The 26841-nt window shown below is 34.8% G+C and overlaps 2 protein-coding genes across 4 annotated transcripts; both read right to left on the minus strand.

Annotated features, from left to right (window-relative positions):
- Positions 1-1269: 1269 nt before the first annotated feature.
- LOC136064160 (succinate dehydrogenase [ubiquinone] iron-sulfur subunit 2, mitochondrial-like) lies at positions 1270-8317 on the minus strand. Its single transcript, XM_065765564.1, has 3 exons — positions 8218-8317; positions 6565-7031; positions 1270-1470 (listed from the first exon to the last, which is right to left on the minus strand). The coding sequence occupies exons 1-3, from the start codon at positions 8315-8317 to the stop codon at positions 1270-1272; spliced, it is 768 nt and encodes a 255-aa protein (XP_065621636.1).
- A 942-nt stretch (positions 8318-9259) lies between these two features.
- LOC112007127 (uncharacterized) lies at positions 9260-25613 on the minus strand. 3 transcript variants are annotated; one of them, XM_065765575.1, is made up of 4 exons: positions 24908-25613; positions 24776-24820; positions 9801-9986; positions 9260-9647 (listed from the first exon to the last, which is right to left on the minus strand). In XM_065765575.1, the coding sequence occupies exons 3-4, from the start codon at positions 9969-9971 to the stop codon at positions 9576-9578; spliced, it is 243 nt and encodes an 80-aa protein (XP_065621647.1). In that variant the 5' UTR covers positions 9972-9986; positions 24776-24820; positions 24908-25613; the 3' UTR covers positions 9260-9575. The 3 variants fall into 3 exon arrangements, with proteins under 3 accessions (XP_065621647.1, XP_023895195.1, XP_023895196.1); XM_024039427.2 differs by lacking the exons at positions 24776-24820; positions 24908-25613 and adding exons at positions 10642-11082; positions 13363-13749; XM_024039428.2 differs by lacking the exons at positions 24776-24820; positions 24908-25613 and adding an exon at positions 13363-13746.
- Between the last annotated feature and the right edge of the window lie 1228 nt (positions 25614-26841).

A 26841-nucleotide genomic window follows, 5' to 3' on the forward strand; every position in this document is an offset into this window, starting at 1 on the left:
CAAAAATCCATGTGTGAAACAAAACTAAATTGGGCCAGGGATGCCCACAAGAAAAAAAGGGACAATGGAGCCCGCAAGAAATGAGAGAAGGAACCCAGTAAGTATACTGGGTTACGGAGAGGGAAAGCACACGGCAGGCCCAAAGGGGGTTCTGCAGGATTGAAATGAGCAGCAAGAATAACAATTTGGCATGGCAAGAGACGCAAAGCCACAAAGCGAAACACCTAAACTAAAGGGAGGCCCAAATGGTCCTACAAAGCTCAACCTTCCAAAGAAAGGGACAACACATGAACGTTGGCCTGCTGGAAATACAACCCACACCAGAAGATGCCAAAAAGTGCACGGCAGGATATGCGCACCCATTCTCAGACCTCGACAAACGAATGAAACATCAATAAGGTAACGCATATGAATGACCCAGGCATCACCAGCCTATACCCAGCCACTATGGGAAAGGGTGACGTCATGGGTGAGGGCACGGTCTGTCGGTGGGGAGAGGAGCGGGAACTCGTTTTGTGTTTCTTGCCCAGACTCTTTCGGTGGGAACAGTCCTGCTGGGATGACATGCCATCCGAAAGAGGTAAGGGTGGGTAAGAACCACTGGGTGCATGCCATGAGAAACCGAGAGAGAGAGGAGACATGATGGACGAAGTAAAGAAGGAACCTTCGTTGTCTGAAAGCCACAGGTCAATGGTAGTGGTCAGGACCATTGACTCGGTAAGTGGTCGGCCAAAGGGCTAGAATAGTAAAATCGGCCACGACAAACCCTATATAAGGGACCCGTGGCTGTGTGAAAAAGGGAGGCGGAGGAAAGTTATCAAAAAACAGAGAGAAAAGAATTTTAAGAAAGGAAACATAGAGAAAAGACTTTTTAAGAAAGAAAACAGAGAGAAAAGAATTTGAAGAAAGAAAACAGAGTGTTTATGGCAGGCATGCACCTAAACGGGTTAACCCCCTCTCTCCCTCAATAGCCTTGTCCTCAAAAGGAAATATAACTTATATTTGGGCACATACCATTTGGGGCTGGTCTCTCAAAGTAATTAATTTCATTAATTGAAGTTACTTGCGTTGAGGGAGTGGTTTCCCCTGCCTTGGTTAGAGTCCCGCGGCTATACTTAGTGTGGCAAGCTCTTTTTTTTTTTTTTTATAATACTAATCCCGCTCTAATTCTCTGTTTAAGTATTATTCTTTGAAAGTCAGGTCTTTTAAGCTATTTGTCTTGTTTACTGCGGAAGAAATAGTAAATGTATTTTCTTTACGTTTTCTATATTATGTCTGCTTGCCATAACCTGTTGATAATGACTCTGCCTGCTGTGAGCTCTTAAATAGACTTTGGCAGACGCGGTGAAGATTGCGCACAAGCCGGGCCAAGGTGTGCTCCAATTGGGCCGGTCCCGACTCCTCGCCCAGAAACAACTCGAGCTTAGTGTGGCAGGAATTTGCCCAACATCTCAATCCAGGCCCACCTCCCTACAGTTTGTAACCAATCAAATCGGCCACAATGAGTTGAAAAATCATGTATTAGTGCGACTCAGCTTCCCTTTATGTACTAGAGTGGCTTGATTCTCAAATTTGGGAAACCAAAATAGATGGAGCAATGAGAAAAAACATAAAATAAATAATAATATTATTAGATAAAAAATAAAAAATAAAAACCAATTGAACCGATTAATGAAATATTCTAGTCAAAAGTACATTATTCTGGGCTGATACCTCCTACTTTCATCAAAGTTATATTCTTCCACGGTGAAATGGGGAAATCAGCATTTCAAAACAAAAATTTGGGGGAAAAAACCTTTTTTTTTTTTTTTTCAAAACCAAGGTAAATGTTATGATGAAATAAATGAAATACACACGCTCTTAAATAACTGGTACCCTTTGAAATTTTCAAAGATCATTACCAATCACTTCATCTCATGAGCATCTTACAAATTCTATAAATAAAAGTATTGTTTTGCACCAAGTGACTACACTTTCTTTCTGTCAAATTATTACTGTGGGGCCAGAAAATCGGGTAGCGTTGGCTCACTCCAAGCCAGGCCCAAATGGCCCACGCCGAGGATGCATGATGGGTCCGAGGATGACCCTGTCCTCGGGCGTCCGAGACCTCGGAAAAACACGAGGACAACCCTACCAAAGGACTCCTGGAATATCCGAGGAGAAGAGAGCCCAGTGCCACGCGTTGGCAACAGAAGTACGGAGAAGGGGCAAGCCTTGGGCAAACTGTCACCTCGGCATTGAATACGCTCAACTAACCCTTCTGGCCGCATTAATGGGGATGTAACCCCTTGACAGAGCAACATCGATCAGGGTGAGCCACCTGACCACGAATATGACCTCTAATGGGACAGACGGTCAGAAGGGAGGCCAATAGATGATCAACAGGAGGAGGAAGAGAGAGATATATAAGAAAGGGGAGCAAAGTGTAAAGAGGGAGGGGGAGGGGAAGAAAAAACCTCCTCGGCTATGGGCCGAAGAGCATCCCCCAGTTGTAAACTGGTTTTAGTATTTTTCAATAAAAGGAAAGTAGTTGATGCTTCATAGAGGTCGGTGAGCGCCTAAACCTTCAACCCACTCTCTACAAATTCATTGTTCTGGGTTCGTTGGGGCCTGGGGAAACCCATATCTTTTGGGCTACAAAATCGAACCTCACAATTACAATTTACTAAAGTCTTTGGAAAAATATATGATTTCATTGTAATTTAGAATGAATTCAAAAGAAATACTAATTTTTTAAACATTGTACATAAAACCATGAACTTTTTAAAAGATTTTAATTTGTACCCTTAACGAGCCACTGTTAATTAAAAATAATAGCAAATCAGATAAGTTGTTGCTAAAACAAATATCAATATATAACCTCTAATAAACCATCTAAGAATTTTGAAATTATATAATAGTCATATATTTAGTTGTTATTACAAAAACATTCACAATTAAAATAATATTGTTTGTACTTATCTTGTCTACGCCATATGATTCTATAGGCGAATGTAGCTTGCTTCTCTACTCCTAGGCTACCTACACATGTTATTTGCAAAGAAAAGGCAACTAACGGTTCTTTGCTTAGTAGAGCTACCAGCCACCGGTTACTTTCTGAAGGCTCCGTAAGAGAAAAAAGAAGGCCCGGGTCAAATTTATAATGAAGCAAAGGTCCCCCTTACTTACTATTCTCTCTTAAAGCTCTTTATAAAGCTCGGCGAAAAAGGTTGGTTAAGAACTATTGACTGTAAACCATAGCAGTTACGGTCACTCAATGGAAATTTCGCCTTTGGAATGAAGATGGATAGCAGGCACTTGAGCCTGGAACTAATGAAATTCGGGAAAACATGAATTGGTCANTCCAAAGTAAGTCTTAATTATATATGTATCATATAATATATATATATCATAAGATTACAACTAGAATTTTTTTTATTAGTGTAATTCAAATTAGCACTCAAAATACTAACAAGCTAATCGACCAATTGAGCATCGTAAGGAATAATTAATGAAGAGAAATTGAAGCAAGAGCACTCGGTAATGGCAATGAGTATTGAGTAGAGTCTTTTGGGTGACTATAAAGTGCAAGGGGATATTGTAATAGTTTTGTGAAATTGCAAAACTTAAGTATAATATCTAAAGTGTAATATTTTAGATTTTTCAATTAAATTCAAACACATGTTTATCATGACAAATAAAATACAAACAATATTATCATTTAGGGACAATTAAATTCAATACATAATTTAATTGGTAAATATAATGTACTACACCTCAATTTTATGACTTTATTCTATTAGGAAAATTGAATGACTAAAAAGTGGTAAAAATAAAGGGTAAAACTGTTGTAAAGGACATGGACATGGACATGAACATCAGGACATGGGATATGGTCTTAGCCTCTTAGTAGAAAATAATTAAATAAAAAAAAAAAGGATCTGCCAATGGGTGTGCGTTTAATGGAGAATGGAAAAAACAAAATGAATGAATCTTTATGACTGAAAAGTGGGGATTTGAGAGAGGAAGGAGTTCTTATGGCTGACATATAAGAGGGGGGGCCAAGTTTTTTACCTTGCGGGGACCAGCTATTAAATCAAAGGGACTGAGAACTAGTTCTCCCTACAATAGGAGAGGATTTAAAAATTTTTGGAGGGGCCATGACCCCCCAATGCATTACTTAGCTTCGCCCCTGGGGAGACATGACCACAACTTAAGATTCAAGTACCATTGAAAAGACTAAAGGAACGTAGACAATATAAGTTTAACATCTTACCATTAACACCTTAGCTCAAAAAACAATTTGTAATATTCAGATGTTGGTCAAATTAGAATCTAAATTTACAATGCTCATTGTAAATTCTAATATAAATACTTTTATTGGTTGGGCTGGATGGTTGCTAACTTGATTGTTAAATTTAGATGATTGATGGACGTTAAAATTGATCGAATTAGGATATTAAGAGCATTCACATTGGGAATGACATATGTCATATGTAGGAAAAATTTAGCATAAAAGTCGAAAACCCCTCACATATCTGGACTTGTAAAAACCAACAATTGCAAAAAAAAATTGCAATAGTGCTACAGTGCAATTCTAAAAGTAAAATTGCATTGTAGCTCAATTTTATTAAAAAAAAAAAACTAATATTTTATTCACTTACTTTATCAATTTTTTTTTCTCTCTCTCTCATTGGGTTTTTAGGTTTTGAGTTTTTGTTTTTATTTAGGTTTTGGGATATATTATTTTATTGTATAAAAATATTATTTTAATGTGTTGTATTATAAAATAAAAGTTAGAATACTGAAAGTATTATAAAATGACATTGTATAATTGATAAAGTAACTATTTAAATAGTAAAATAAGATGTGTATTTTTGAATTTTATATATTACAAAAGGTTGATGAAGTATGGAATCTTTAGTGAGTCACCTGACTTGCACAAGAACCAAGAAATAAAATACTTCAAGAAATAAAAGATTGGCGAAAAGCACATTTTAGTCCCTACATTTTTAGGCGATTTCTATTTTAGTCCCTAAATTTTATTTTTACCGCTTTTAGTCCCTATCCTGAAAAACGGTTCCGTTTTGGTCCTTGCCGTTACATCAGAAACGGATATTGCTGACGTGACAAACGGCAATAATAAATAATATTTTTTTAATGTCCACGTGGCCTAATTAATAATAAAAAAATATTTTTTGACATTAAAAAATGCCACGTCAGCATATAAATTAAAAAAAATGGAAATATTCGTCTTTGGAATGAAGATGGATTAGCAAGCACTTGAGCCTGGAACTAATGAAATTCGGAGAAAACATGGAATTGGTCACTAAACTGGGGGGGGGGGGGGGGAGACACGGGCGTAGCCAGAAATTTTTACTTGGGGGGCCAAGATAAAAAAATCATATTGATTTGTAATTCCAGAAAAATTCAAAATATAACATTCATACGTGTCTTGGCGCATTAGTTTAGAAATACAAACATTAAATCCAAAGTAAGTCTTAATTATATATGTATCATATAATATATATATATCATAAGATTACAACTAGAATTTTTTTTATTAGTGTAATTCAAATTAGCACTCAAAATACTAACAAGCTAATCGACCAATTGAGCATCGTAAGGAATAATTAATGAAGAGAAATTGAAGCAAGAGCACTCGGTAATGGCAATGAGTATTGAGTAGAGTCTTTTGGGTGACTATAAAGTGCAAGGGGATATTGTAATAGTTTTGTGAAATTGCGAAACTTAAGTATAATATCTAAAGTGTAATATTTTAGATTTTTCAATTAAATTCAAACACATGTTTATCATGACAAATAAAATACAAACAATATTATCATTTAAGGACAATTAAATTCAATACATAATTTAATTGGGAAATATAATGTACTACACCTCAATTTTATGACTTTATTCTATTAGGAAAATTGAATGACTAAAAAGTGGTAAAAATGAGGGGTAAAACTGTTGTAAAGGACATGGACATGGACATGAACATCAGGACATGGGATATGGTCTTAGCCTCTTAGTAGAAAATAATTAAATAAATAAAAAAGGATCTGCCAATGGTTGTGCGTTTAATGGAGAATGGAAAAAACAAAATGAATGAATCTTTATGACTGAAAAGTGGGGATTTGAGATGAGGGAAGGGAGTTCTTATGGCTGACATATAAGAGGGGGGGGCCAAGTTTTTTACCTTGCGGGGACCAGCTATTAAATCAAAGGGACTGAGAACTAGTTCTCCCTACAATAGGAGAGGATTTAAAAATTTTTGGAGGGGCCATGACCCCCCAATGCATTACTTAGCTCCGCCCCTGGGGAGACATGACCACAACTTAAGATTCAAGTACCATTGAAAAGACTAAAGGAATGTAGACAATATAAGTTTANAATTTTATTAATTTAACTAAATAAAAAAAAATTAAAAACAGAAAAAAAATTAAAAATTTTATGAATTGAGATCTAAAGTGTGTCTTGAACAAGAACAACAAAGAACACAAACTTAACCCAATTACATAAACCCAGAAATTTAAAAAAAAAAAAAAAAAAAAAAACCAAAGAACAAAGAAGAAAAAACACCCTATCTTCTTCTCTGCAAAACCTCTTCCCTTTCGTCTCCGGCGGGTTCTTCCTCTTCAGCCACGGCTCGATGCTCTTGTACTGGTTGTAGAAGTTCGTCATATCCACCACCAAGTCCTTGATCACGAACATGTGCGGCAGCGGCGTGATCATCGAGGCCGACGATTCGAACTCGATCTTCGTGAGGCACACGAGCCCGTTGCAGCCGTCGATGTTCATGGCGCAGGACCCGCAGATCCCCTCATGGCGCGATCGCCGGAACGTGAGCGTGGGGTCCACCTCGTTCTTGATCTTGATTAGGGCGTCGAGGACCATGGGGCCGCAGTCCTTGAGGTCGATCTGGTAGTCTTGGAGCTCCAGCTTCGTCGAGTTTTCCGGGGTCCAGCGGTAGATCGAGAAGGTTTTGAGCGCCGTGGAGGCACGTGCCTTTTGTTCGACTTGCAGAGCTTCGGCCTCGCTTGCGTGAGCTCGGGCGCATGTTCATTTTGATCTGGATTTTGTTCATTTTGATCTTAAAGGAATGTAGACAATATAAGTTTAACATCTTACCATTAACACCTTAGCTCAAAAAACAATTTGCAATATTCAGATGTTGGTCAAATTAGAATCTAAATTTGCAATGCTCATTGTAAATTCTAATATAAATACTTTTATTGGTTGGGCTGGATGGTTGCTAACTTGATTGTTAAATTTAGATGATTGATGGACGTTAAAATTGATCGAATTAGGATATTAAGAGCATTCACATTGGGAATGACATATGTCATATGTAGGAAAAATTTAGCATAAAAGTCGAAAACCCCCCACATATCTGGACTTGTAAAAACCAACAATTGCAAAAAAAAATTGCAATAGTGTTACAGTGCAATTCTAAAAGTATAATTGCATTGTAGCTCAATTTTATTAAAAAAAAAAACTAATATTTTATTCACTTACTTTATCAATTTTTCTCTCTCTCTCTCTCTCATTGGGTTTTTAGGTTTTGAGTTTTTGTTTTTATTTAGGTTTTGGGATATATTATTTTATTAAAAATATTATTTTAATGTGATGTATTATAAAATAAAAGTTAGAATACTGAAAGTATTATAAAATGACATTGTATAATTGATAAAGTAACTATTTAAATAGTAAAATAAGATGTGATAGAATTTTGGGATGTGAATACTTTAATTGTGTATTTTTGAATTTTATATATTACAAAAGGTTGATGAAGTATGGAATCTTTAGTGAGTCACCTGACTTGCACAAGAACCAAGAAATAAAATACTTCAAGAAATAAAAGATTTTTAATCAGAATGACGTTAGTGTGGCGCCAGTAAAGACCCGTAAAGTAATCAAGTCATAGCTCTTAAAGGCTAAAACTAGAATTTATGAATCAAGGAACAATGTGCTCCCATACGAGCCTAAATTTTCTGTTTCACTTTTTCTACTCCATTTTATATTTTATAAATAAATATTTGTCACATATTTATCTAATTAATTAAATACTATTATTAATTAATAACTGTATTATTAATAAGTCAATAATGATAATATTTAATTAACTAAGTGAACACGTGACAAATATTTATTAGTAGAATATTAAGTAAAGTAGAAAAAGTAGAATAGAAGATTTGGACCCCTCCTATATCTCTTGGAAGGCATTGGGTTAACTTTTATAGTGGATGATTATGGTAACAGCCTCCTTGAGTCCAACCCCAATAATGGTGGCAATTATGAAGCATATTTTTGAGAATTTATATCCCAACCCCATTACAGCTAGCGTTATTAAGAAGGTAACAATATAAGAGGACATGCACTTATATATAATATAATTTATAGACACCTCAAGAGGAATTGTCATTTATAAAAATATTTGGAGAGACTGTCATTTCAGGAGCTTTATTTATTTATTTATTTAATTTTTTTTTAGAAACAAACACACATACAAGAGAGAGGGAAAGTGATTCTAATACAAAAACACACCACAACTCTACTCAAAAATCATAATAACTTTTAAGGGAGTCATTTCAGGAGCTTAAGTACCTTAAACAGATAATGAAACTTCTATTAAATTTCTTAAACTTTTTATCGTCTACTTTTAAACAGAGTAATATTTTATTCTTAAAAAATATTTGGTAATAGGAGTAGTATTTTACTTAAAAATAAATTATGTTAAAATTTTGAAGGTTAAATTATACATTTAGTCCTCAATATTTGTCTTATATTTCAAAATGGACCTTATATTTTAAAAATTTTAATTAGCCCCATTTACTATTATATTGTTTCAAAAAGGTCTTTGCTATTAACTGATAAATGGAAATGGATCACATGACAAATGGAAAACATTTAACTCAAAAATATTTGCTAACATGGAACTTATGTGTCAATTTACATGAATTAAAAAATATATATGTTCTAAAATCCCTAGCCAAACTCAACAAACCAAGGGGGAGATAAAATAGAAAGGCTAAAGTTAGTGACATTGATAGGTGACACAACGGTTGAAAATTTTATAACTTTTAGATATCCCCTTCCCCATTGAGCTAACCTTTTAAGGCTGATCAATTTATCATCCAATACTTTGATAAAAAGGGCTCCCCTTCATTCTTTTAAAAAGAAAGCTGAGAAGCTAAGAATTGGTAGGGGCAGCTGAAATACAAAAAGAGGAAAAACAAAGTATACTTGGCAGGGGTATCTGACGCATGGACAAATGTGAGCAGATAAAACAGGTTATCACTTATTAATGAGCAACATGTCAAAGCTTTGAGTAGCTTGGTAAAGAAATAACTCTGATGTCTATCTTGTCTAATTTCACTCTACCGAACGTAGAGTTGCTGTAAAACTCTTTACTGCCTCAAGGATTAATATATACCACAATAGATGTTTTCATTGGATGCATTCAATTCAAATTGGGAAATGATTTCAAAACTTTTTCTGGTCCAACAACCAAAATAGTTTTCATGCTAAGGCTCTGCTACTGAACTTGAAAAATGAGACATTAATAAAACATTCTTTCTCTATAAACCCAACTACTTTCTTCCTCTACTAAGCCTCTGCAGGTGGTAATTAATGCTTCCCCAAGACTTTCTTTTATTGGTTGCCTGTAACAAAGGCAGTCAAAAGTTAAGAGATAGATAATGCATTGGAGTCGTTGGACAAGAAGAAAATAATCAATATTTTCAAAAAAATTACAAAAATAGGACAAAAAAGATAGAAGAAGAATATGCTGCAATAAATCAGAAAAGTTGTACCACCTGAGAGTCCATACAGGCACTGAAAAGTTCCTTATGCCGGACACACTTATCATTACTGTTGTTGTTAACAGCCAAGCAGTTGAGAAATGTAATCATTTCCTTCATGCAAGGTTTGTGGAGAGAGCCAAATTTCTTTGGGTTGATATAAAGTGAACCAGCTTTCCGACCCATTATCCTATACTAAAACTGCACATGCCCAACAAGACAGTAGACTCAACAACTTGGGAAAAAAAAAACACTTGAAAGAGTTCCAATATTCAAGACAAAAATAAGAATAATGAGAACACGTTACAAACAATGCGAAACTTGTTGGCATTTAAAGGTACAGTATACCAGATGCATTCCATTTAAGGAACAAAAAGAATGCACTGTTTTTAGTAAGTTACACATGCACCCTTCACCCTTGTTTTTATAGGAAGAGGAGGTGCCATATGAGCTAAAACTCGTTGAAAAAGAGCATGCACCATTCTGATGATTGCAGGATAAACCCACTAAAGAATACTAGAGAATCTTGAAAGTGTTAGATTGGAGATTGCACCCTAGCATGAAAAGCAAGTTGCTTGCACTTCCAACTACTAACCCAAGAAACAGCTTACAGGTTTTTAGCAAAGCCTTGTTTCAAGAATCTCCATTAATCAGACTCTAGACCCATATTTTACTCCTACAGAACTCATATTTACATCCAAAATTTCTCAATTTTTTTTAGTTTTTAACACAATTATAATGGAGTTCTTTTTATGGACAAGTATTAAGTCATTATATCAGGATGATATCAATGGTGTTAAACTACATGACATTATATTGAATTCAACTGTCAAAGTGACTAAAATACAATGCCCACCTTGCCTGTTGTCATCTCTCCTAAACTCAACCTCACCAGCATCACCCCTTGCTAGTTGTCAGCCTCTCTTCTTTATATCCATTAGATCTGACAAAGATTGACTCCATCTTCACTAGATCTCGCAGAGATTGGCTTGGATTGCTGGCCTTGCCGTCAATCTCCACCCAAATTGATGGAATCACCCAATCTGGTCAGACGGTTGGCAAGTAGATTTACGTTGGTTGGCAATGAGTTTCTTTCTTCACTAATCGACATGGTTGAGTGACAGGCTGGCCATCATACTGAACCCAATCAACTTGTGATCACCCTAGCCTTTGCCAAATTGTGTACCTATCATCTCATTTCATGATTCTCTTTCCCCTTTCCTTTCCTCGCCTCCTTTGCCAAATTGTGTAACTATCATCTCATTTCATGATTCTCTTTCCCCTTTCCTTTCCTTGCCTATGAGATTCAGGTTGCAAATTGGTTACTTTAAGGAGGCGAGGAGGATGAATTGATTTAACTTGGGAGAGTAACTTGCTGGACAGCCTTTGGAAGACAAATGGTATGGTCATTATACTCTAATGCACACAATTGACTGGGAACCACACCTCATAAAACAGAGGTCACTAGTTTGAATCTCCCCTCAAAGCAGAGGTCACAAATTGTATGGTCATTTTGGTGAGTTACACACACAAGCGCTCACGAGGCCATGACCTCACTCTATCCCATTATCATGGGAAGAGGAAGTGCCATTTAGCTATAGCTGATTGGCAAGACAATTTTTTCCCTTAATCCAGTTTGTAGTTTTTTGCCAATGAGCACTAGCTCAAATGAAAATTTCTTCTCCCACAAGAAGAGGGTGGAGAGTGAGGTCATGGATTCAAGACTTGGGTGGCTTTTTATGAAAGAAAATGTGGTTTCAGTTTATACTAAAGCAAAAAAAAATAAAAATAAAAAAATAAAAAAAAAATCCGTGCTAATCTACAAACTAAAAACCACCATATAAAACTTGACACATTTACTATGGCATTGCTTTTCCGTATAGAAATGTGACTCATGTACCAGATAATATTCCTATGGTAAAACATTCAATTCAAGGAGCCTAATATTATTGTGTGCCTTTCAGAATTACAGCAAAAACCCTAGATTCTTTGGACCAAAAAAAAAAAAAAAAAAGAATGAAAACAAGCAAAACAAAACATGGTGGGCAAAATCAATGAAGACTGCAAAATACAACACTGAGAAAATCAGTTAAATAACTCAATGCCTAATTGTTTGGGCCTAAACATGAAATTGCATATTTTTATTGCACAACTAACATGGTTTCAAACAAATTTTGACACATTCAGAGAAGCCTCCATGAATTTCAACTACATGAACTTCATTTTTTGAATCTAACAATATGCTTAAAAACATTATCAACCTCTGGATAACTTGCAATTTGTAATAATGTAACCAACAAAATGTCTCTAAACTTTTGTCCTTTAAATTTGGACAGAAACCCTTGCTAATCACTTCTCAAACATATAATATCCTAGTCAGATTATATTAAATCCCAAACCCAAGCTATTGCCACTAAACCCTATGAAAGAAGAGAATCAAATTTTAACCAAAATTATGCCACATCATGCTCAAAAGATCAAGAGACTAGAATGACACAATTTGTAGTTATTAAAAGCATACAGAATTCACTACATTGCTCAAGCAACACAACTATTGTCAAATAATATTGGATTCACAACAAAGTAATCTGATGGTCATCAAAAATTAAAAAAAAATATATATATATATTTTGAAGATGCAGTCCACACAAGAGCCAGTAATTTTATTTTTCCTATAACAGTAGCTTATACAAATCCAAATTAAATTCATACACGATTGGCATCTCAAAAAAAATTTAATTGCCAACACATTTTATAGTCACATTTGGATTTTGATTAAATCCAATAGCAGCACGAATGCCAGAACTAAAATAAGAAAACATGAGTTGACTTGCATTTACAAGTTCATGACCAGCTTCAGTTCAGCTAACAGGACCTGAACCCCATGAGACAGATAGTTTGTGAAGGCAACAACTCTAGAGCAATCAATACACATAAATCCATATTCATATACCTAATAGCTCACTACTTTTGTGAACATATTACCCTTCCAGCGTCATGGGCGTAATCCAAAATCAGCTCATCTTCCCTAAAGGATTTTGGAACCTTTTTAAAAAAAGAGCCCTTTAGACTCACTTCTAGCCCATAAAACCTACGAGCAACTAACCCCACCCGCTAGAACTAGTTGCGGGGTGATCGAGGGGCATTCACCCCAAATGGGGTAAGCAGTTTATACTCACCCCTTGTTGTCTTTTAGAGTGACCTATTCCATGAACCTAAATCATATTAGCATAAAGGGAAAAGTTGAAACTCTTTTAAAATTACAGCTGAATGATATTTCAAGTTGATTATGTAAATAGTCATTTAGCTATTATATTAACTATCACACCTTAGCTACAAAACCCTGTTCCTTTCTTCTTTTCTCTCTCACTCTCTCTTCCCAAAACTAGTTGTTCAAATCTAATCTAGCACAGTCCAGGAATGAAAACCCAAGAGCAAGAGATCTCAGAAATCCCCATTATTCAGATCAAACACAAAATCAGTTACTTTGGTTCAAATGAGACAGAAGAGTCATAGGAAACCAAAACAACTTATATAAGCTGTCATTGGATAAAAAGAAAGACAGAAAAAAGGGTACATGGTGCCTTGGTGGTGTGGCTTAGCAGAGTGGCAGCAACTTCTATGGGAGCAGTGTGGTTAGAGAGGACGGGTTCGGGTAAGGACTAATCCATCAAAACTTTTGCTCTTGGGCTGATCTAACTTTAGTTGGGTTTTTGGGTTTGGTGGAAGATCAAATCAAAATTATTGGATTTTATCCATTCTTTAGTTATACACTCTCGTGAATTCCTTATAAAAAAAACTTGCTAGCCCATCGCCACATTGGTGACCCATGTGTGGGCAGCTTCATTTGAAATCAAACCCATCAGGACCTGTGGCCAATGTGCTCACGTACTACCTAATAATTTGGCAGTGAAAACTTAATTATTTTACAAAGTTTCGACTTATTAGATCCGCTTCTATGATTTTTGTTTTTTATTATTTTCAAAGCATCAATTAGTTTTTTGTGCAGACAAAAAATTAATTCTAGATGTCTTATTTAACTATGAAAAAACTTTATTAGTTGAGTTAATTGAAACACACAAAATATATATATATATATATTTTTTTTTATTTTATTCAAACCTATTGGTTTACTTTTTAATGGTTGCCGATTGCCATTAAGAAGTTGTTAATACTAAATAATAAATTATTTTTTTACAACAAGTCACCATCAAATTATTACAATTTACTAAAGATTGGTAAAATACATGATTTAATTATAATTTAGAATAAATTCAAATTAAATCCCAACTTTTTAAAATCACGAACCTTTTAAATAATTTTAAATTAAAAGTAATAGCAAATCATATAAGTTGTAGTTGTTGTTGTTTTTTTATTTATTTATTTATTTATTTTAATACAAGATAAAAATTTTACTCTAACCTAATCTAAGTGTATATGTGTGTGAGGCTCTCTCTTAGAGACTTGAATCCCGGCTCTTGCTTCTTACACCTCGTAAGCACTTATACTTGTAGAGTGACCATTGCACTGAGAGTATGCGGTAGTAATCATATAAGTTGTTACTAAAACAAATATCAACATATAACTTGTAATACACTATCCAAGAATTATGAAATTATATAATGCTTTGTTTGTTTTGATGGAAAACTTTGTGTAAAAATAGTTTTCCATATTTTCCAGTATTTGGTAGTATAAGAAAAAACGAGTTAAAAGAAAATTATCTTTAGTCAACATAAAAAAATATGGCTTATTTTTAGAAATTGTTTTCCACTAAATATTTTGGGAAAACGACTCTATCACACAACAAGCTAAATAAGGGAAATTAGGAGATTGTTTTTTTAACTCATTTAAGGTTGTTACCAAACATAGAAAAATGAGATAGTTTTATAGAAAATATTTTTTGAAAAATGACTAATTTTCTAAAAAACATTATCACCGAAAATATTCACAATAAAGATTTATATGAACTTATCTCGTCTACATCATATGATATTATGTAGACAAGATAAGTTTAACCTCCTACAATTAACACCTTAACTCAAAAATAATTTGCAATATTCACATGTCGTTCAAATTAGAGTCTAAATTGATGGCACCCATTGTAAATTATAATATAATTACTTTTATTGTTTGGGGTGGATAACTGCTCACTAGATTGTTAAATTTAGATGTTTGATGGACATCACAAATGATCGAACTATGATATTGATTATGAATTTTTTAAATGGTTTATATTACAAATATCCCTTAGTCTATAAAATATTGATGATGTCTAGAATTTAAGTGAATCACCTGACCTACACAAGAACTACACAAGAACTAAAAATAGAAGACTCATAACTTTCGAGACTCAATTTAGAATTTACGTATCAATTAATAATATGCTCCCATGGGTAATTATAAAATACTCCCGGAATACCATAAATGTATACTCCTCCCTCTTATATAATTGCGGGTCTTACTAATTAAATTCATGATGGGATCTACAATTTATGTGAAAGAGGAGAGTATACATTTATAATACTCCCAGAGTATACAATAATTTTCCATGCTCTTATACCCCTTGTATGGAGATGGGTTGACTTTTTAGGAAACGGTTCACCTCCAATTTGGAAGTCTCCCATTTTCTCAAGTTTTAAAACCGATGAGTGACACATGGCAAAGACACCATCCAAGGGTTACAAAGAGAGAGCACGCCAAATACAATTTTAGTCTCTCCTAATCTCCTAACTCCTAAGAAGTCTGACCCCTCTTTATCTCTCCCCAACAAGCCTCTCTCTTCCTCTCCACCACCATTGCCACATGAGCATCAGAAACATTGAAATTAAAGCTTGCTGGAGAAGAAGGGGCAAAACAGGGCAATTGGTTAGGAAATTAAAAAGAGCAAAATATCTTAGCAGATTTATGGGAAGCAAAGTAAGCTATACTATGCGTAAAAAAAAAAAAAAAAAAAAAAATCTTCACTCTAATCAAACTGTATTTCTCATTTCCTTTCAGGTTATGGAAATTTTTGATTTTATAAAATCTTTTGAATTGTTTTTCAATTAGATGTTAATGTTATGACCAGTTTTGTCGTAACGTTGCCAGTGGGTATATTTGTATTAAAAAGATCTTTTGTATCATTGATGCTCTGAAACCCAAGTTGTATTATTTTTAGCCTGACACTGTGACAGCCTGAGAAAACTATATAAAACTATATAAAAGATCCTATATATATATTCTAACTGAAGGAAGAAACTAACTTCCAAATTATGCACAAGGTAGTTACAGCAGTTATAGCACGTGTATCATCCACATGTGAACATAAATAACAAATAAAGCCCTAAACTAGAAGTCACACAGCTCCTTATGTCGTTTTATGCATTGCACTTCACTATTGCATCACTTTCTTCTTACTTTACTCTGCTTCACTGCACTAACCTTGCTCTTAATATCTTTACATCCCCCCTCAAGGTTAGCACCAGATCCATGAATATTGATTATGCTCATTTTGACAAGTAAAAAAGCTAATTGTTGAGCATTAAGTGATTTTGTATGTAAGTTTGTTAATTGAGTATGAGCAGGAGTGTAAAATAACCTAATCACTCTATCTTGTACTTTGTCTCTAACCAAGTGACAATCAATTTAATATATTTAGTTCTTTCATGAAACACAAGATTCTCCCCTATGTATATTGCAACCTAATTATCATAGAAAAGTAAGGCTGGTTGTGGATGATAGACCTCAAGATCCTTCAACAATGCTAGCAGCCAAGTTATCTCACATACTGTCACAGCCATAGCCCTATACTTTGCCTCTGCAGAAGATCTGGAGACTATAGATTGCTTTTTAGACTTCCATGAAATCATAGAATCACCTAGGAAAACACAATAGCCAATTGTTGACCTTCTAGTGTCCACACATGCTATCCAGTTTGCATCAGTATAACCCTTTAAATGGAAATCTGATCTTGAGGACAATAAAATCCATTGACCAGGACAGCCCTTGATATATTGCAAGACCTTGTAAGCTACATCCAAGTGGGGTTTTCTAGGCTTAGACATAAATTGGCTAAGCTTATGTACTGAATATGCCAAATTTGGTCTTGTAATAATAAGATACAGTAACCTACCAACCAATCTTCTATAGACTCCAGGATCAGGTAGCAGCTGTCCATGATATTTACTTAGCTTTAGATTTTGGTCCATTAAAACTTTGCAAGGCTTACAAGCTGTCATCCCTGCATCCTTAAGTATCTCAAGGGCATACTTTTTTGACACAAAGTTATCCCTTTTTCTGATCTAGCTACTTCAAGACCAAGAAAATATTTTAAACTTCCAAGGTCTTTAAGCTTGAACTTTTGGTCTAAGAACACTTTGAACTCTTCCGCTGCCTTGACATCATTGCTAGTAATGAGAATGTCATCAACATAGACTAATAAGGCCAAAAATGAATTTTGAGATTTCTTGGTAAACAAAGAGTAGTTTGATTTGGACTACTTGAAACCATACTGCAGAATTGTGGATGAAAACTTTAAGTATCATTGACTAGAAGCTTGCTTAAGCCCATATAATGACTTGTTGAGCTTACAAACTAGTCCCCCCTTGCAGTGAAAGCCCTGTAGAAGCTGCATATATACATTCTCATATAAATCACTATGGAGGAAAGCATTATTGACATCAAACTGAGACAAATGCCAGCCTCTAACAACGAAAACAACAAGCAAGGTTTTGACTATATTTCACCCTATAGACCCACTTACAACCCATTGCCTTCTTATAAGGAGGTAAAGGAGTTAGAGTCCAGGTATTGTTTGATTCCAAAGCAGTCATTTCTGCATCCATTGCTTCTTGCCACTTAGGATTTTTGACAGCCTCATAATAGGACTTGGCTTCAGGAATGTTGGTAATGAGGGAACAAAAATTGGCATAAGATGGTGACAACTTAGAAGAATTCAGATAAGTGGATAAAGGGTATTTGATACCTAAAATGGTAGATGAGGAACTTGACTTGATAGATGGAGTGAAGTGAGTAGATTGATCACAATGAACTGAGCTGCATTTGTAAGATTGCAGATAGGCAAGAGGCTTAGAAATCCTCTGTGATCTCCTTAGAGATGGATTAAGAGGAACAACTTCTGTATTTGGAACAACATTTGCATCTGCAGTAGGAACAGCCTCACTAGGCATAGAAACAACCTCACTAGGTAATTGAGATTTTAGGACTGGAAGGGAAGAGGAATGGGGAGGAACAGAATCAGGAATTTGAATAGTGGAAATAGGCTCATCTGCAGATGGAATGACATGATCTTGTGCAGGAATAGGATCAGTGATAGATTCAGAAGTTGGAAAAGAAACCAAGGGATCATGGGGTGAAGCCACTTATGGAAACAGATGAGGCAAAGGAATATTGGAATAAGAGAAAGATGAACAGGGATCTGAGACAAAAGGAAATATAGTTTTATGGAAAATCACATCCCTTGAGATAAAAATTCTCTTAGTAAACAAGTTAAGAAGTTTGTTACCTTTAACACCAAAGGAGTAGCCAAGAAAAACACAAGGAACAGACCTAGGATCAAACTTAGACCTATGGTGAACTAAGCTTGAAGCAAAACAAAGACACCCAAAAACCTTGAGATGTTCATAAGAAGGGATTTTGCCATATAGTTTCTCAAAAAGTGACTTATTATTTAATATAGGGGAAGGCAATCTGTTAATGATATGTAGAACAATTAACACACACTCACCCCAAAGATAAAGAGGTACATTAGACTAAAATTTTGAAGCCCTAGCCATGCTCAAGATATGTTGGTGCTTCCTCTCCACAACTGAATTTTGTTGTGGAGTGGTTACACAAGAATGCTGATGGATAATTCCATTTGTAGAGAAAAAATCTTTCAAGAAAAATTCAGGAGCATTATCAGTCCTAAGCACTTTTATTTTAGTGTGAAATTGAGTACATGTCATATTGTAAAAAGAAATTAGCAAAGGTCTAGTATCTGATTTATGTTTCATTAGAGAAACCCAAGTTGATTTAGTGGCATCATCAACAAGAGTACGAAGGTATTTGTAACATTCTTGAGTAGATTTAACAAAAGGACCCCAAACATCACAATAGACAATATCAAAATCATCATTAGAGTTATGATTAAAAGATGGAAAGGGAATCTTTTTTTGCTTAGCAATAGGACAAAGAACACAATCTTTATTGCTATGAAACTGAATTACATCAGGAAAATTATTAGGCAAAGTACTGAGCTTATTATCAGAAACATGCCCAAGTCTAAGATGCCAAAGATATGACTTAGAAACAACAGGAACATTGTAAACAGAATTCACAAGTGAACTAAAAATTGACTGCAAAATAGAAGAAGCTCTTAATATAGATTTGCAATCTGTTGAAGCTTGCAGCAAGTAAAGATTGTTGTGCAATTCACCAACTCCAATCATTCTCCAACATGACAGGTCTTGTATGAAGAAAAAATTTGAAAAAAAAAACAAGACAACAAGATAGGGATTTTGTTAATTTGCTAACAAAGATTAGGTTGAATGAGAAAGAGAGAACACAAAGAACATTTTCAAGAACTAAGGTAGATGTTACTTGAATTGTTCCTATGTGAGTGACAGTTACTTTCTTACCATTAGGCAATTGAACAAAGGTAGTTATAGAACTAGTGATTTTGGTAAATAAAGTAATAGAGTGAATGATGTGATCTGTGGCCCCAGTATCAAGAACCCAAGTTTCACCATTGAAAGTAGTCTTGTTCATAGGATTAACAGCAAACACAAAATGTTGCATGCTCAAAGACATACAATCTTGAAACAAATTATAAGAATTACCTAAGGCAGCAACTGGATTGATTGCAGAGTTAGCTGAATTAATACCTTCATAAGAACCAAATGAGAAAACATGTGTGTTGAGCATAGAAATCAACTATTGGCATTGCTCAAAAGTAAAAGGAAAATTGCCACTGCATTGTTGTGTTTATTTAGATTGAGATTGTTCTCCTTCAAGACTGATCTAATTTGCCATTGGAGCCTTTTCCTTCTGCTTATAACCTGGTGGAAAACCAACCAGCTTGTAGCACTTCTCCTTAATGTGGCCAAGTTTACCATAATGACTGCACATAGGCCTTCCATTCCCAGCATTTCCTTTGAAGTTCTTGCTATTGTTGCTTGCAAAACCAGAGCCTTGATTAAAGTTTTGATTTTTAATAACAAGAGCAGTTGTCTCAACTGATGAGCCTAGATTGAATCCCAAGGATCTTTGCCTCTCTTCTTGAATCACCAAGAAGAAAGCCTTATCTATTGAAGGAGTAGGTTCCATCATGAGAATCTGGGTTTGCACTTGAGAATAAGCATCATTCAGTCCATTGAGGAATTGCATCAGTGAATCTTGATGCTGAAGAGTGGTGATCTTATCATTCACACCACAAGTATATTTGCCACAAGAACAACAAGGCAAAGGTCTAAAATTTAGTAATTGATCCTACGAAGCTTGAAGCCCTGTGAAGTTGGTAGTGACTGATGAATCACCTTGCATCATAGTAGAAATTTGCTTCTGTAGCTGTGAAATTCGTGGTCCATTAGCTTGAGAAAAATGATTTTTGAGTGCATTCCAAACCTTAAGAGCTGTGTCCCTATAGATCACACTAGCAGCGATATGAGGCGAAACAAAATTCAAGATCCAAGAAGAAATCATTGAATTGCACTTAGACTAGACCATGCTTGCTTCTCCATAGGAATAATTGCCATTGAAGAAAAGATTGATCCATCAACAAAACTGAGTTTGCTTTTAGCATCTAGAGTCATCTTCATAGCTCTAGCCCAGGTAGGATAATTATCCTCTATCAATGGTTGTGAAACCAAAATCGCACTAGGTGATTCACCATGGTGTAAAAAGAATGGGCTACGAGGATCCTCCATTGGTGAAAGCTCACGTTGTGGGGTTGAAGATGAAGCTTGTCGAGAATTGGACGCCATTAAAAGAGGTTCAAGCTCTAATACCATGTAAGAATGGAAAACAGAGAACAAGAAGAAGAAGAAAAGAATGCTACGAAAGCTTAGAGAGATAGAGAGAGAGAGAGAAAAAAAACTTCTAGAAGATTTCTGTTATTACTCAATGGAATGAAAACTGTACAAAAGGTCCTATATATATACTAATTGAAGGAAGAAACTAACTTAGAAATTATCCGCAAGGTAGTTATAGCAGTTATAGCACTTGTATCATTCACGTGTGAACATAAATAACAAATAAAGCCCTAAACTACAAGTCACACAGCTTCTTATGTCGTTTTATGCATTGCACTTCACTGTTGCATCACTTTCTTCTTATTTCACTCTACTTCACTGCACTAACCTTGCTCTTAATATCTTTACACCAACCATCTCCACTACCCCATAAAATGTTCTCACCATAAGACCCTTTAGAGTTTAGAGTGCTTCAAAGCACAATTGGATCACCTTTGGTTAGTTTACCATTATGCATAGCGTGCAAGTTTTGCATCCCACACCAATGGTTGAAGTCCAAGTGCTAAACGAGCTACATTATGAGGATCCAAAAGTATAGGGCTTGTTTTGCCCTGTTTTCTCTAGCAGGCTTTAATTTCGGTGCCTTTGATGCTCATATGGCAGTGGTGATGGAGAAGAAGAAGAGAGGCAAAGAAGAAGAGTGTGGCTTGTTGGGGAGAGAGAGAAAAAGGGTTAGACTTCCTAGGAAAGACAAAAGTTGTATTTGATGTGCTCTCTTTGTAACACTTAGATTGTGTCCTTGCCACATGTTGTTCATCGGTTTTAAAACGGGAGAAAATGGGAGACTTCCAAACTGGAGGTGAGCCGTTCCCGACTTTTTATAATGGATGATTACAATAATAATCTCCTTGACTCCATACCTAATAATGGTAGCAATTATGAAGCTTATTTATGAGAACTTTATATCCCATGGCTGCTTATGAGTTCATACGATCTTAGTTCGTTTGGACCATTAAGGTCACCTGGTCCATGAAGCTTTTTTAAGATGACGAATCGAGTTGGTGGAGACAAAAAATTGTGGAGAGGGGTTGTCTAGAGAATCTCGTGAAAGACAGAACCTTTCAGGTGCTCATCTAGCAGAGTTACCCCTCAAAAATGATTGTAATTAACTCATAATTTTAATAAATTTATTAATATAAAAGGGAGATAAAAATAGTTCACATTTATGATACTTATTAAGTCCAAAGACATGAACTTTTTTCTTACAATTGATCAAGGTGAGGTAATAAGTTATTATTAATAGATAAAAAAAATAATATCTGTAATGGACTTAGATGAAAACTAATAAAAACACTACTGAAATTTTAACCTATGGTGTCCACTCCTAATGATAGCTATTTATTATTAGACCAAAATATCAATCGATTTTTGGTGAAGGCAGGAATTGAACCCCAGTTCTCTTATTCAACCATTAGAGACTTTATCAATTGAGATAACTGAGTTCTTGGTTAGTAGGACATGTCTTTGCTCCAACTAAACAGCGTGTTTAATGGGACCATGTGTGACTCTTATAATTTGGGGAGGGGGGGGGTGGGGGAGATTAAAGAAAAATATTAGAACTAAGAAGGTGCACAACAACACAGTACCGTTTTAAGCAGCAACATCATTGCCAAATAGAACAGCATGGCTAACTGAAAGTTTGAACTAAAAAGAAAAACACAACTTGGTTTAAGTGTTTCTGAGAGCAAAAACCCTTGGGGAATTCAAAAGTACTAGGTAAGTGTCTTAAAACCTAGTCACACTTATTTTCCTTAATGTTTACACTATTTTTTTTTTAACGAGTAAATCAAATGTTTGATCTATTTGGTAGCTGAAAATTTTTCACTTTAATTTTTTGTATAATTTTGGGATTGTATGTATTGTACGGAGTTTGAATGATGTAATAAAAAACATGCTAAATGGTCGATATATATGGGCTAGGGCCGGCTCTAGATATTTTAGGGCCTAAGGCGACAACTAAAATGTGTCATTTTAAAAAAAATATTTATGTATTAATTAAATTAATATTTATTTAATATTTTTAAATTATAATATATTTCATTTAAAATCTATTTTTCTTGCCTTTTGAGATGCAACTTAACTAATTAATTTTTTGTATTCAAGTTCTTCTAACATCTTCTTTTCAATCGATTATATAACTAATCCACTTAATCTTTATTGGGGCATTATTGATCTTAGATATGATTTTATTAAATTGTATCGTTTAATTATCTTCTAACTCCTTTTGGTGAATTTCTTGCTCATTTGTGATATTTTCATTTAAATTTTGTGTTGTATTTTGTTTAGGGCTAATAATAAATTGGCAAAAATCCAAATTTGACACTCTAACTTTCAACTTTTGTCATTTCTATCATTTAACTCTCAATTTTATCATTTCATTCATCTAAGTTTCAATTTTTGTCAATTTAGCATTTTGTTAGACTTTAGTTAAGTGGCATTGTTAAGTGAGTCAAAATGATGCCGTTTAGGTTCTATTTATTTATTTTTTATATAAATTTTTATTTTAAACTTCATACTTAGTGCAGATATGCAAATTAGGTATGACAAAAGAATGTATTTGCCATTATTTTATAATCTTGTTATGAAGAAATGTGTATGGAAATGTGATGGTGTAATGTGAGTTCTTCCTATATAATGCAATGTTGGAACTAGATGCATTGTCGGACTCACTTGGAATTTCATCCAACGGCCCATTGAAAAAAGTTGAAACTAGATCTAGGTGGGATAATGATTGGTTTGCAAAATTAGGTGGGTGAGACAATGGATGGTTGGCAATTGTGGGTTCTTGTGAGGGCTGATCGTTATGGATTATGATGGGTTGAATAGTGTTGCCATCAACCCCATCCATAGAATTTCATATAACTTTTCATTGGCTGGGTCATCATAGTCAGAGTCATACCATTCATAATCCGCATCTCCCACGGCACCATTCCCATTATTATCTCTAGCATCATTCCCTCCATCAACCAAATTACGACCCTCCTCACGTTCATCATTAGCAAGAGCCTCATCTCCATCCTCCACATCAACATCATTATCATCACCATCACCATCAACGTCCACATCCTCCACACTAACGCCACAACCAACCAAATTTGTAGTATCAATAACACTGACAACCCTGACAAACAATTGTTTTTAAATAAGGGTTGCATGTTTTACATAAATGTCTATTTTAGGATCAATGGGGTCAAGACACATAAAAAATTATGGGTTTTCATCATTTACCCAAAACTGTTCTTGGTCGGAGTTGGAGCTGACGGAGTAGACCCTAGCCCACCGTGAAATCCATCACCTTTTCTCTTGGTCTCAATATCTCTCTATCTCGGTCTCGATATCTCTCTTTATCTTGGTCTCTCTCTCAAACTCGGTCTCAATCTCAGCCTCAATCTCGGAATCTTGTCTCCTCTGCTAATCCCTAACTTTTCTCTTTTCCCCCCAATTTTCTCAGTCAGGGCATATTACTTCATTGGGTTTTTTTGTTTTGATTTCAGGGGAATAGGAACGACGTCGTTGCCCTTAATTGTTTTTTTTTTAATAACAATTTTTTTATTTTGTTTTAATTACAAAATTTATAATAAAAAAAGATCCTAAACGACATTGTTTTGACTCACTTAATGGCAGCACTCAATTGAAGTATAACGAAATACTAAATTGACAAAAATTGAAATTTAGAGGACCAAAATGACAAAATTGAAAGTTAAAGGACTGAAATGACAAAAGTTGAAAGTTAGAGGGTCAATTTTGGATTTTTGTCTAATAAATTTATTTATTGATCTTTTTTAGACTCAATTCATTTTTCTTTTCTTTTTTTAATTTTTTTTTAAGTTTTTCATATCCAGATGTATATTTTCTAGTAGAAATTTTTAATCGAACTATATTTACAAATAAATTAAACACTATCTATAATATATTTATAATAACTAGAATACAAAATAATTTTCAAGTGTAGAGCAATAGAACCTGATATATAAAAAGTACCATTGTAGTTTCATCTAACAATAATGAGTATCTAGCAATCTCAACCTGCATAAATAAAGACATATTTATTATATTATTCAATGAATTAACACTAATAAAAATTATATATATTTATTCTAAGTTACAACTTACACGTTTACTCCAGCCAATAGGAAGTTGCCACGTCATCAATTAAAATATCATTTCTCTTTCTCTCTTACTGTCTCTCTTGTCTTATCTGTTTCACATGTCTCTCTCTTCTCTCTTTTTCTTTCTTTCTCACTTGTTCTCTTCCTCTTTCCAGCCCTCTCACCCATACCTTTCTTCTCCATCTAAAATCAAATCCAATAAAAAGCTTCAAGGCCATTGGCCCCCTCCCTTCTCCCTCTTAGCAAAGCCAAAGATTATTGTATTGTACTATATTGGTTTTTGTTTTATATAAAATTCCTAGCGAATCGGATCAAATCTAAAGCATTCCCTCTGACTCAGAGACGAAATCACCATCATGGGTTTTACAAAGAAATTGATGAACAACAGCAATAACAATCTCAGCAACCCATTTGAAAGAGTGAGATTTTGATTATATACATATATATAATTTCTTTTTTATATTTTCGGATTTGGGCCCCCAAAAAGAAAAGAAAAAGAAAAAAGAAATGTATAAAGCGGTGTTGTATCAAGGGGAAGAGTTACTTGGAGAGGTAGAGATATACCCAGAAGAGAAAGAGAAGATCGAAGTGAAGGAAATCAGAATAAGTCAGTTTTCACAAGCAAGTGAAAGATGTCCTATTGGCCTTGAAGCTTTTAATTGGATTTGATTTTAGATGGAGAAGAAAGGTATGGGTGAGAGGGCTGGAGAGAGGAATCGGGTTTTTTCAAGAGTGTTGTGGGTTTTAGCTTTTTTTTTTTTTTTTTTATAAATAATGATGATGTGTAAAAATGTGGAAGCTCTAAAAAGAGTCAAATATTAGTCAAAGGTTTCAGTTTTATAGTATATATAGAATAGAGTATGGGCAATTTTGTCCATTCATAAATTATTATATCCTTAGCCACAAGTGATGTAAGATTACTCCCATTTAACAAGGTGATGTGGTACATTTTGTAATCTTGCATTACCTTAATGTTAGAAAAAATTAAGTGAACCAAACACCTTAATGTCATATTACTGTCATGTGCATTACATCAAGGGCACATCACATCATTGGTTTATGATTTTGCATTTAACTCAATGTTGCTATTTTTGGTAAATTTTTGGTATGTTGCCACCTAATCTCATGATTAGTGCGAATTAGGGTTTTGGATGGCTTCTCAGTTGTCCTAGGGTTTTACCTTTTTAGTATTTATATGTTTTGTAGCCTTCAAAGGCAAATCAAATTATTATTAATAAAATTCAAAGTTTTTCTCTATCTAGTGGATTTCAAATTTATCACCTTGTGGATTCAAGGGACCCATCGTGAATTCGAAGTTTATTAATTTTGTGATTAGTGCGAATTAGGATTTTAGATGGCTTCCTTTTTTTGATGAACCAACAATTTTATTAAGCAAGCAACAAAACTACACAGGCAAAGAAAGAGCCTCGGCTCTAATAATAGAAACAAAGCAAGGAGGCCCCAACCCCACATCAAAAGAGCCAAAGTAGTTGTTTGACAAAGACCACTTGGCTAAAACATGAGCAGCCACGTTTGCTTCTCTAGCCACCCAACATAATCTACAATTAGTGAAATTCAATTTTAAGGCTAAAACATCAGAGCAGATGGTTTTTATTCTCCAAGGAACATCCCAGTTAGGACAACATAGCGCATTAATGCAGGACTTTGAGTCACTCTCGATGAAAATGGAGTCAACATCCAAGTTTGCTGCCAAGTTGAGGGCCCAGATTATAGCTTCAGCCTCTACTTGGAGAGGGAATGTGGTGTTCACTCTTTTAGAACAAGAAAACACCACTTCCCCTCTCCAATCTCTAGCTACAGCTGCAATGGATGAACTCACAATGTTGCAAGCAGCATCTACATTGATCTTAATAGTGTCCCTATTTGGTTTAGACCAAGCTGATTAGATCCTATTGCTTGTTGACCCCATTGGGATAT

Source organism: Quercus suber, unplaced genomic scaffold (assembly GCF_002906115.3).
Source record: "Quercus suber isolate HL8 unplaced genomic scaffold, Cork oak 2.0 scaffold_640, whole genome shotgun sequence".
Lineage (NCBI taxonomy): Eukaryota > Viridiplantae > Streptophyta > Magnoliopsida > Fagales > Fagaceae > Quercus > Quercus suber.